The 12,276-nt window shown below is 60.2% G+C and overlaps 1 protein-coding gene across 2 annotated transcripts; it reads right to left on the bottom strand.

Moving 5' to 3' along the window:
- Positions 1-58: 58 nt before the first annotated feature.
- On the bottom strand, positions 59-12,014 carry PLIN4 (perilipin 4). Of its 2 annotated transcripts, none has more exons than XM_082650219.1 (8): positions 10,979-12,014; positions 10,793-10,860; positions 10,113-10,260; positions 9,252-9,313; positions 3,281-6,932; positions 2,981-3,168; positions 804-881; positions 59-732 (listed from the first exon to the last, which is right to left on the bottom strand). In XM_082650219.1, the coding sequence occupies exons 2-8, from the start codon at positions 10,841-10,843 to the stop codon at positions 400-402; spliced, it is 4,512 nt and encodes a 1,503-aa protein (XP_082506345.1). In that variant the 5' UTR covers positions 10,844-10,860; positions 10,979-12,014; the 3' UTR covers positions 59-399. The 2 variants fall into 2 exon arrangements, with proteins under 2 accessions (XP_082506345.1, XP_082506346.1); XM_082650220.1 differs by having other exon boundaries at positions 10,964-10,994.
- Positions 12,015-12,276: the final 262 nt, after the last annotated feature.

Raw genomic sequence — 12,276 nt, 5'->3', positions numbered from 1 at the left:
CGCTGTTTGCTGAGGGGCGTGGGCTTTCAGAGCGAGGACGGAGCTGCCTGGAGCCCAGGATGGAGGAGCAGGGCCGCCTGCCAAGCTGGTATAGCTAGAGGGCCCAGGCTGGGGTGGAAGACCCCCCCCCCAGAGATAAAAGATGAAAGGGCCCTACTGGGGGTGCTGAGTGGAGAACCTTCATGACAGGCACAACTCCCGTCTTGTTCCTAAATGAAGCGCTTGCTTGAGATCTTCAGGTGAAGCCTGGGCCCCCCCGCCGGCATCGAGGGTCTTAGCCGCCCTGGGCTCCTCGGCCAGGAGAAGGGCCAGCCGTGCTCAGGGAGAAAGGTGGGGTGCCAGCCGGCAGGGCCCGGAGCTTCCGGGGGTTGGGGCTGGTTTCGGGTGGGGGAGGGGCGCCTACAGCTGCTGCCCATTGGGGTGCAGGGTGAAGGGCCCCACCAGCCAGCTGAGTGGAGGGCTGTGCTGCACGGTCTCCAGCAGCTGCTCCAGCCCCTGCCACGCCTGGCGTACGCCCTGGCGGCTCTGGGCCAGGCGCTCGGCTGGCAGCTCCGCCACGGAGGCGGCAGAGGAGACAACGCTGTGGAGCTCGCAGAGGCTGTGCCGCGCCTGCCTGAGCTGCCACCGGAGCTCGGCGGGGAGGCCCTGGAGGCCGGAGGCCAGGCTGCTGTAGGCCACATGGAGCTGCTGGACAAGGCTGCAGACCCTGGACAGAGCCCCGGCGGCTGGCACCTGTGGGCGGAAGGAGGGAGGTGAGCGGGGCTGGAGGGGAGGGGCAGGAGCGCCGGCCCCCTGGTACGCACCTCTTGGGCGCCGGCTTGGCTGCTCAGGTCCTGGTCCGGCCACGGCTGCCGGTCTGGAGCCTGCTGGGCCTTCTCAATCTGGAAAGAGCCCAGCAGAGACATGAGGCCTTCTTGGCAGGGACCTCCCCAATACTCCCCCGGGGGCGGCATTCCCAGGCCTGGCCTGGAGCTTCGTGTCTACCTTTCCTGTGGCGTGGTGGAAAGGTTTAGGGCCAGCTGCACCAGGATGGTTCACGTAAAGAGGCAGTAATCCAAATTCCTCATCAGGTTGTCAGGGAGCTCAGCAGAACAGCAGGGGCACCATGTCGCACCCCAGCTCAAAATCCTCCCACATCTCCCAGTGAGTGGCCTTTGGACCGAATCCAGTTCCTCACCATGGCCTGTGTGGCCTGCTCAGGACACCTGCAACCTCACCTCCTGCTGACATCCCGCTGTGCTCCCTGCTCAGGCCACGCTGGCTTCCTTTTGTCCCTCGAGCACGTCAAGCATGTTGTTGCCTCAGGGCCTTTGCACGTGCTGCCCACTCAGCCTGAAACATGCTTCCTCTGGCCCAGTACGGTGGCCCCCCCAGGCCCTCCCTGCCAGATCTCTGTCTCTCCTCAGAGGCCTATCACTGTCGAGTTACCGTGAGTTTCTTTGTTGTTTATCTCCCAGCCTTGGGTGGGAGCTCTGTCAGGACCTTTTTCTCCTTGCTTTTTGGGTCCCTAGCACATAGGAGCCCCCCACCCACATTGACTAATCTTCCTTTATCCTCCTGAGAGCTCAGCAAGTGGACCAAATGTTGACTCCAACTTTCCATCACCCTCCCAGCTCTTAACCCCGGCGACTCCATCGGGGGGCCTACTAGTCATCTCCAGGTTACCCTGTCCAAGACCAAGCCTTAATGTTCACCACCCACCCACCCAGGGCGTTTCTAGGTGTCCCCTGCTAAAAGTCCCCGAGGCCTCATAGGGTCTTTTCTCTCTCTCACGTCTCACACCTAAGCTGGTAGGTCTGCTTTGGAAACACATCCAGAACCCAACTGCCTCTTGCCACCGCCGATGCTACTCCCAAGGCCCCCCTCAGCATTTGCCAGGATTTTTGCAGAAACCTCACTCATTTCGTGGCTCTGGCCCTTGACCCTGGTGGCCTGTCCTCCCCACAGTAGCCAGAGAAATCCCCTTAAATAAAACCTCTGTTGCATCAGGCCAACCCTCAGCCCCCAGTCCTGGGTGCTGCGGGGTGTGGAGCAGCCTCCCTGCTCCCACCCACTCAATGCCAGGAGACCCCCCCCCCCCGCTGGGGGACCACCACAGACATCCCCAGGCATGGCCCAGTGTCCCCTGGGGGCACGACTGCTCCGTTGAGACCCTCTGGGTTGGAGCAGTGGTCCTCAAATCGCGGCTCACCACAGACCCCTGGGGCACTGACGGAAAACAGATGCCTGCGCGCATCCCAGGGATCCCCACTCAGGCAGCATGTCTGGGTTCCTCGCCACCTGTGTAGATGGGGCTGTTCGACACTGACGACCCGTGACCTTGAGAACCTAGAGGTGCTCAGACCTGGGGGTCCATCACCGTCTGCATCAGCCACAGACGGGAGGCCACTAAACTTCCTACCGCAGGCAGGTCAGCCCCAGCACCCGCAAGGAGCCAGCGTGGGTGTCAGTGGTGCTGCAGGGGGAGAAAGCCTGGGGCGGAGGGGTGAGTGGGGCTGGCGAGAGGGCATGACCCCGCTGGCTCCGTGCCTGTCCCCACGGTGGTGTTCAAGTCACCTTCCGCTGGGCCCTTCCTTGCATCACTGAACCCCACCCAGATCGCATCGGTTCCCCCTACCGTGTCAGCGCCTTCACTTTACCCTCCCCTGCCGCCGGCCGCCCTTCTGCTCCTTGGAACACACCTAGCTTGTTCTCAGGCCACTGTCTGTCCTTGCGGTCCCCACTTTCCACACGACTTGGCTCAAACAGACACGCTCCTGCCCTGCCCCTCTCTGCACGACTGTCTTGTTTCCCTCTCTGCAACCCCGTTGGTGGCAAGTATTGGGTCTTGTGTCCATCTTCCTCCCTGGAATACAAGCTCCTTGAGAGCAGACCCGTGACTGAGTGGCCGACGGCCATTGTCTACTAGGTGCTCAGTGTGTGTCTGTCGAGTCCCCCACGTGTGGCTGAGGAAGGCACTGGTGGAAGGGAGGGTTCTTACCAGCCAGAAGGCGTCCTCGAGCTGGGCCAGCACGTCCAGGGCCTGGAACTGGCCTTGCTGCAGGTGGCTCAAGGCGTGCTCGAAAGCCCGCTGGCGGAAGCTGGGGTCCAAGTCGCCCAGACGCACGAAGTAGCTGCTTTGGTCGGCCATGGCCTCCCTCAGCCGGGGCTGGGAGGCAGCCAGCTGAGCTGAAAGGGAAGACAGGGTCGCTCAACCCGAGAGGCCCCTCGGGCGTCAGGGGCATGCGTTGTACAGACGACCGGGCCCCTGGGAGCTGGGACCAGCCTGTCTTGTTCTCACCTTGCTCCTCGGCGCTCATGGGCTGGAAGATCTCCCCCAGCTCCTCCAGTGTGTGCCGGAGTGTTGCAAAGCCCCGGGCTCCTTCCTGGCTGCAAGTGGTGGCCCCAGGCCCTACATCATCCTTCTTGCCCAGGGCGGCCTCTGGGGTGAAAGTCACCTCAGCTGACACGAGGCCCTTGGTATTAGTGGTGGCTTTCCCAGCAAGGTCCAGGCGTGCACACAGAGTGTCCGGGGGCCTGGAGACCCCACAGGACTGAGCCTCATGAGGGTTCAGGATGGTTTGTTCTCCTTCATCTGGGGCTCCGGAAGTGGCGAGTCCACCAGAGGCAGCATCCTGGGAAACAGGTAACCAGTTCTGGATGGTTCCGAGACCAGTCTGCACACCTCCTCGGGCCACGTTCCCTACCCTGGTGAGCCCAGTGGACACGGCGTCTTTGGTGCCGGTGAGGACAGCCTTCGAGGTGTCCAGACCCCACTGGGCAGCAGCATTGGCCACGTTCACGGCACCAGCCATGCCACTGGAGATGGTGTTCCTTGTGCCAGCTGAAACATTTGTGGTTGTATTCAGCCCAGTTTGCAAAGCCCCTGTAGCCACATTCACTGCCCCAGTGAGCCCTGTGGACACTGCATCTTTGGTGCCTGTCAGGACGGTCTTGGTGGTGTCCACGCCCATCTGGACGGTGCCCTTGGCCATGTTCACTGCCCCAGTGAGCCCTGTGGACACTGCATCTTTGGTGCCTGTCAGGATGGTATTGGTGGTGTCCACGCCAGTCTGGACGGCCCCCTTGGCCACGCCCATTGCTCCAGTGAGGCCAGCGGACACTGCATCTTTGGTGCCTGTCAGGACGGTCTTGGTGGTGTCCATGCCAGTTTGGACGGTGCCCTTGGCCATGTTCACTGCCCCAGTGAGCCCAGTGGACACTGCATCTTTGGTGCCTGTCAGGACAGTCTTGGTGGTGTCCATGCCCGTCTGGACGGCCCCCTTGGCCATGCCCATTGCTCCAGTGAGGCCAGCGGACATTGCATCTTTGGTGCCTGTCAGGACAGTCTTGGTGGTGTCGACGCCGGTCTGGACGGTTCCTTTGGCCACGCCCATTGCGCCAGTGAGGCCAGTGGACATTGCATTTTTGGTGCCTGTGAGGACGGTCTTGGTGGTGTCCATGCCCGTCTGGACGGCCCCCTTGGCCATGTTCACTGCCCCAGTGAGCCCAGTGGACACTGCATCTTTGGTGCCTGTCAGGACAGTCTTGGTGGTGTCGACGCCGGTCTGGACGGTTCCTTTGGCCACGCCCATTGCGCCAGTGAGGCCAGTGGACACTGCATCTTTGGTGCCTGTCAGGACAGTCTTGGTGGTGTCCACGCCCATCTGGACGGTTCCTTTGGCCACACCCATTGCTCCAGTGAGGCCAGCGGACATTGCATCTTTGGTCCCTGTGAGGACGGTCTTGGTGGTGTCCATGCTAGTTTGGACAGTTCCTTTGGCCACACCCATTGCCCCATGGAGTCCAGCGGACATTGCATCTTTGGTGCCTGTCAGGACAGTCTTGGTGGTGTCCACGCCCATCTGGACGGTTCCTTTGGCCACACCCATTGCCCCATGGAGTCCAGCGGACATTGCATCTTTGGTGCCTGTCAGGACAGTCTTGGTGGTGTCGACGCCGGTCTGGACGGTTCCTTTGGCCATGCCCATTGCGCCAGTGAGGCCAGCGGACATTGCATCTTTGGTGCCTGTCAGGACAGTCTTGGTGGTGTCCATGCCCATCTGGACGGTTCCTTTGGCCACACCCATTGCTCCAGTGAGTCCAGCGGACATTGCATCTTTGGTGCCTGTCAGGACGGTCTTGGTGGTGTCCACGCCCATCTGGACAGATCCTTTGGCCACACCCATTGCTCCAGTGAGGCCAGCGGACATTGCATCTTTGGTCCCTGTGAGGACGGTCTTGGTGGTGTCCATGCCAGTTTGGACGGTGCCCTTGGCCATGTTCACTGCCCCAGTGAGCCCACTGGACACTGCATCTTTGGTGCCTGTCAGGACGGTCTTGGTGGTGTCCACGCTCATCTGGACGGTTCCTTTGGCCACACCCATTGCCCCATGGAGTCCAGCGGACATTGCATCTTTGGTGCCTGTGAGGACAGTCTTGGTGGTGTCCACACCCGTCTGGACGGTGCCCTTGGCCATGTTCACTGCCCCAGTGAGCCCAGTGGACACTGCATCTTTGGTGCCTGTCAGGACGGTCTTGGTGGTGTCCATGCCCGTCTGGACGGCCCCCTTGGCCACGCCCATTGCTCCAGTGAGGCCAGCGGACATTGCATCTTTGGAGCCTATCAGGACAGTCTTGGTGGTGTCCATGCCAGTTTGGACGGTGCCCTTGGCCATGTTCACTGCCCCAGTGAGCCCAGTGGACACTGCATCTTTGGTGCCTGTCAGGACGGTCTTGGTGGTATCCATGCCAGTTTGGACAGTGCCCTTGGCCATGTTCACTGCCCCAGTGAGGCCAGCGGACATTGCATCTTTGGTGCCTGTGAGGACAGTCTTGGTGGTGTCCACGCCCGTCTGGACGGCTCCCTTGGCCACACCCATTGCTCCAGTGAGCCCAGTGGACACTGCATCTTTGGTGCCTGTTAGGACGGTCTTGGTGGTGTCCATGCCGGTCTGGACAGTGCCCTTGGCCATGTTCACTGCCCCAGTGAGCCCAGTAGACACTGCATCTTTGGTGCCTGTCAGGACGGTCTTGGTGTTGTCCACGCCCATCTGGACGGTTCCTTTGGCCACGCCCATTGCCCCAGTGAGCCCAGTGGACATTGCATCTTTGGTGCCTGTCAGGACGGTCTTGGTGGTGTCCATGCCAGTTTGGACGGTGCCCTTGGCCATGTTCACTGCCCCAGTGAGCCCAGTGGACACTGCATCTTTGGTGCCTGTCAGGACGGTCTTGGTGGTGTCCACGCCCATCTGGACGGTTCCTTTGGCCACGCCCATTGCCCCAGTGAGCCCAGTGGACATTGCATCTTTGGTGCCTGTCAGGACGGTCTTGGTGGTGTCCATGCCAGTTTGGACGGTGCCCTTGGCCATGTTCACTGCCCCAGTGAGCCCAGTGGACACTGCATCTTTGGTGCCTGTCAGGACGGTCTTGGTGGTGTCCACGCCCATCTGGACGGTTCCTTTGGCCACGCCCATTGCTCCAGTGAGCCCAGTGGACACTGCATCTTTGGTGCCTGTCAGGACGGTCTTGGTGGTGTCCATGCCAGTTTGGACGGTGCCCTTGGCCATGTTCACTGACCCAGTGAGCCCACTGGACACTGCATCTTTCGTGCCTGTGAGGACGGTCCTGGTGGTGTCCACACCCATCTGGACGGTTCCTTTGGCCACACCCATTGCTCCAGTGAGCCCACTGGACACTGCATCTTTGGTGCTTGTCAGGACAGTCTTGGTGGTGTCCACACCCGTCTGGACGGTGCCCTTGGCCATGTTCACTGCCCCAGTGAGTCCAGTGGACACTGCATCCTTGGTGCCTGTGAGTGTGGACTGGGTCATGCCCAGGCCTCCTTGGACCACGCCTTTAGCTGTGTCCACGATGTTGGCCATCCCACACGAGAACGCATCCTTGGTCCTGGTCATCTTGGACCACACTAGGTCGTTTGTCCTGGAGATGACCTGATGAGGAAGGACATTCGTGATCAAGCAGAGAGTGCTAGACACCTCACTCCCCACCCTTCCCCAGATCTCCACCTCATCCCTAACATGCCCCGGGGAGTGGGACCTTCCTCCCAGAAGCCCAGCCTGCTCACCTCCCACCCCGACATACCTCCCTCCCTGGCTTCCAGGATACAGCCTGCTGAGCTCTGTCACAGCGCCACGTGGTTCCCCTGACACAATAGATCCCCCACTGCTGACAGCTCTCCCCTAGCACCTCTGGGACCCTCCTTGCTCAATATCCCTTAGCCTTGTGCTCAGTAAGCCATTGGATTCCATGTTTTCGTCATCTTGCCTAATCTCTATGGCAATTTTGAGACAGGTTTCCCCATCATGGGGAGAAATCTGAGGAGGCCAAATGCTTGTTAGCATGCATGTATTCAAGTCAGAGAAGGGGATCTGGGTATCTATGTTTAGAAAAGTAATAACTGGAAAAGTACAGGGCCAAGTATTGGGTTTGAGCCATAGGAAACTGTCGATAACTTGGTAGGTCAAAAATCAGGGCAGTTTCCTCTCGTTCATCCAGACTGCTGAAGGGCTGTGATGGCCTCAGGGTTGCCACCACCCAGGTTCAACCAGCAGTTTCCTATTTCCAATTCAGGGGTTCTTAACCCAGGGTTAGGGGTGACCCAGGGTGATCCTGCCCCCCCCTCCAGGGGACACTGGGCGATGTCTGGGGACATCTGTGACAATCACAACTTCAGGGAAGAGGGTGCTCCTGGCATTGAGTGAGTGGGTGAGGTCAGGGATGCTGCTCAACAACCCCCAGTGCCCAGGACGGCCCCACACAGGATGACCCGGCCCTGAGTGGGCAAGACGACTGAAGTTGAGCAGCCCTGAAATGTTATTCTCACCACCTGCCTCCTGCCCAGCATCGTCTCAAGTGGGCATCTTGCCCACAGAGACTTGGGTTCAGCTCTTCCCCACACTTGCTGTGTTACCTCAGGCAAGCCACATCCCCTCTCTGAGCCTCATTTGAAGAGTGGCAATTAAAACAGCACCTCCTGGACTTCCCTGGTGGTGCAGTGGTTAAGAATCCGCCTGCCAACGCAGGGAACATGGGTTCGAGCCCTGGTGCGGGAAGATCCCACATGCCACGGAGCAACTAAGCCCATGCGCCACAACTACTGAGCCTACACTCTAGCGCCTGCGAGCCACACCTACTGAAGCCCGCGTGCCTAGAGCCCGTGCTCCACAAGAGAAGCCACCAAAATGAGAAGCCCACGCACCGCCATGAAGGGTAGCTCCCGCTCTCCACAACTAGAGAAAGCCCATGCACAGCAACGAAGACCCAACGCAGCCAAAAAAAAATAAATAAATAAAGAATCCCCTCCCAGCCATTTAAACAAACAAACAAAAACAATAAAAACAGCACCTCCTTCAAAGATCGGTAGGGAAAACTGAGTCAAGGTGCCTGAAGCACTTTGCAGGGAACAGGTGCTCCATTAATGCAATTGAAGAAGGGTGGAGGGGGAGGAGTGAAAAAGTGGGGAGGGGGGCCCTCAGCTGCTGGGGTCCATTTTAATTTGGGCCACAGGGTGAGCCCGGTGGTTCTTTGCCCTCCGAGATGCTCAGATCTGGCTGAGCTGAGGGCAGAGCGGAGTCGAGGAAGACTCCAGTGTGGGGTGTGTGCTGGGCGGAAGGGTTGTATCAGAGCTCTGTCACCCTGCTATGGCCCTCAGCAGTCTTACATCAGCCACTCTGCTTGCCCTGGCCCTGGGGACGTGGTTATATGGGCGGTCCCCGGTCATCCAGGACCGAAGGTGGATGCATCGTTGGCCACTGTTCAGCCTCTGACTGCCCAAGGTTCAAATCCCATGCTACAATGTCTTGCTGTGTGACCTTCAGTAGGTGGCTTGGCTTCTCTGTGCTTCAGCTTTTGTGTGGGGTTCTACTGCTCCCTTCCTCGCAGGACGGTTGGGAGGCTTAACTATTAAGCAGCACATGTAAACACTGAGCCCAGAGCCTGACACAGGGTGAGTGAGTTACCACTGTTTGGGTCGTAATGTGCTAGGCACAGAACTGGAGTGGGGGTGGGGGGTGTCTGTAGACCGGATGGAGCCTCATGGTGCCAGGCAGTAAGGCAGTACTGCACCCATTTCACAGATGTGGAAACAGAGGCTCAGAGGGGAAGACTGGCCTGGAATCCCACTGGGGTGTCTGCCTGCTCCTTGGCCTATGACAACCCCCAGACGGCAGGAACTGAAACATCCCAGGAGGAGGTACCCAAGGGGAGGCGGAGGCCGTCAGACCAGACCAGGCTCTGCCAGCCCCTCTCACCCTGTCTGAAAGCGGCAGCGTCTTCTCAACGTCCCTGGTCGTCTGCTCCGGGTCGGTGGCCACTGTGGGGACAAGAGCCAATCAGGCAACCCAGGGAGGGACACGCACTGGCATCAGCCACCCTGAAGCCCATTGCACAATCAGTGGGCACAGCCCAAAAGGTCAGGAATGTCCCAGCTGCCCTGCCAGGGACGGCAGAAGGTGACATCCACGGCCATGGGTCTGGCTCCCTCAACCCCCAGGAGCGGTCTCCTGGAGCAGGGGTTCTCTAGAGTTTTCTCTGCCTGGGTCCTGGGTGCTGGACGCCCACCCAGGGTGATGCAGGGAGAGGACTCGGGGCCCCGCCCTGCCCCACTCCACCACAGCTGGCAGCCGCCTGCCGGGCCTGGGTATGTGGAGCAGAAGTCAGCTGCCTCCGGCTCCGGGCCCAGAGTGGCCGCCCTAGCCTGAGCTCCCCTGCACCAGCCCCCCTTCAGGACTTGGGGCTAGGGCTGCCCCGAGCACCCCAGCTGAGCAGGCTGTGTGACGCCAGGGAAGCTGCTGCCCCTCTCTGGAACCAGGATCAAAATCTTTGATGAGCTTAGACATGCAGAATGCCCAGCCCCTGGTCCACAGGGCGTCAGAAACGGGGTGATGGAAGGTGGACGGGGGGGGTTGAGAATGTGGGGGGCATTGCTGGCTGTGCCCCCTTGGGCCACTTATATTTATGCCTCAGGTCCCCATCTGGCGCTAAATGAGCACGCCAGCTGCGTGGGGTCTGTTGAGGTGACGCAGGCACCTATGAAGCACCCCCAAGATGGGCAGAAGTCCCTGCAGGGGTCCATCTCCAGAGCTCCCGCCTCCATGGAGCTGTCCACTCACCCTCAGCCTGGGGCTGGGCAGTCTCGGCGGCTGGAGTACCTGTGGGATGGGCGACTGGCCGGGCCTCTCTCGCTGAGCTGTGGGCGTGGGCCACCGGGTTCTGGGCAGAACTGAAGCCAGGCAGGGACCCAAAGAAGCTGCCCAGGGTCTACATGGGGTGGGGGGCAGCATGAGCAGAGCCAGGCCGTGGTGGCGGTGGGGTGAGGGGAGCATCAGAGAGCCCTGGGTTCCCAAACCGCCTCAGGCCTTGCTCCTGGATGACCTCAGCCACTCTGAGCCTCAGTCTCCTCGCCTGAGCAATGGGCAGGTTCAGCCTGCCTCCCATGGACAGAGAGAAAGTTCATCCTCTGGGTCTCTCTCCTTTTCCTTCCGTGGCCCACATTTCTCAGCTGAGGAAACTGAGGCTCAGAGAGGGGCCGAGGCTGGCACAGGGTAACACAGCAAGGAAAGAACTGAGGCTTGAGTGCATCCTCCCACCCCCCACCCTCCAGCTTGGGACCGGAGGGAAGATTGGCACTGTGGCCTTCAGAGCCCTCCCTCCCCCACACACCCCCGGGAACCCCCCACACACACCCCCGGGAAGCCCCTCCACACCCCAGGACTGTGGAGGTCACCTTCCCAAGGTTCTGGGGTCTCTCCAGGCCCCAGTTGTGATCTTTCCCTCCCACGCCTGCCCTCACCTTGCCCTTGGGTTTGGGGGGATCCCGGCCTCCTTCATCTTGAGCAGACATGGTAATCCTCTAAGCAGCTGGAAGGGCAGAGAGGGGGCATGAATGGCGGGTCCCGGGCCTCCTGCCCCACACCCATAACCCTGAGCAGTCCCCCGATACCCGCCTGGAGGCCAGCCTCACCCTGGCATTGCTCACCTGGACCGTGTGAGGGTCCCCTGGAGTGACAGGCAGCACAGCCCTGCTCTCAGCTCCCAGGCCTTATAGGGTCTGGGGTGGTGCAGGCCTGGCCGGCAGAGGCAGGCAGCCAGTGGGCCAAGGGAGGGCCCTGGATAGTCACGTGCCTGCCCGCTCCAGCGTGGGCCCCGGGCCCAGCACCTTTCCCCTGCTCTCAGCACTGGGCAGCCTCTGCCCGTGGCCCCCACCCCCACCAGGCTGAGTGATTCACGGGCCGTCCTGTACCCTCAAGGCACAGCCTGCACACTCTCGGCCTCTGATTTCCATCTGTGTGATGGGCGTGGTTCAAGTCGCTCTGTTGGGCCACCTTGGCCAGTTACCATCCTTATGCTTCAGTTGCTCCCTCCAGACTCCTCTCACCGTGGCCCACAAGGTCTTACCTTCCTCCCTGCCCTCATCTCCCTCCCTCTCTGTCCCCCTCACTCACCATGCTTCAGCCACACAGGCCTCCTCTCTGTTCCTCCAAATCTCCAGGCATGGCCCTGCCCCAGGACCTTTGCACCTGTTATTCCCTCTGCCTGGAGCATCTTCCCCAGACACCCACACAGCTTCTTCCCTCACCTCCACCAGGCCTGTCTTTTGTTCACTGCTGTGTCCCCTGCAATAGAACAATACTTGGCACACAGTTGGCAACTTAATAAATGTTCAGCTAAACGGACCAACTCATAGGGTAGTTGTGAGCGTGAAATGAGGTCACGCATGTAACCTGTTAACCCCAGCGCCTGGTACCTAGCAGGTGCTCAACAAACATCAGCTTAGCATTGTCCAGGCAGAAAGACAGGAGCAAGGGTCTGTCCTGAGCAGTGAGGGGACGTGTCACTCTCCAGAAGGGATTTCCCTTGAGAAAGGGCCTAAATACAGACCAAGAGAGGACACCAACAGAACTGGAGGTGCCCTAGAAGTGAGATCCAGTCTGGTGGGCTTGGGCCAGCCGAGGGTGGATTCCTGGAAGAGGCATCCTGTACCTGAGGCCACAGAGCTGGGAAGTGGCAGAGACAGGATTTGAACCCAGATCCAGAGCCTATATGCCAGTAGGCTGTCTGTGGGTGGGTGTGCAGGCAGAGAAATGACTGCTACGCCCTCCTTGAATGCCCCCTGCCCGCCCCTGGGACAGGGATCCCAGCTGTGTCCAGTTGATGGCTCTGGGTGCTAAGCTGGGAGGAGGGAAGGTCCAGCCACTGGGCCTGATGACCCCCAGGTCATTTCCTTGGAGCCATCACTGTGTTTGCCAAACAGTTGGGGAACAAAACAGGGGTGTC

Source organism: Grampus griseus (genome assembly GCF_964374135.1).
Source record: "Grampus griseus genome assembly, chromosome: 3".
NCBI classification, from domain to species: domain Eukaryota; kingdom Metazoa; phylum Chordata; class Mammalia; order Artiodactyla; family Delphinidae; genus Grampus; species Grampus griseus.
Note: the sequence above shows the minus strand (reverse complement) of the source record. Positions and strands in the feature narration are given on the sequence as shown.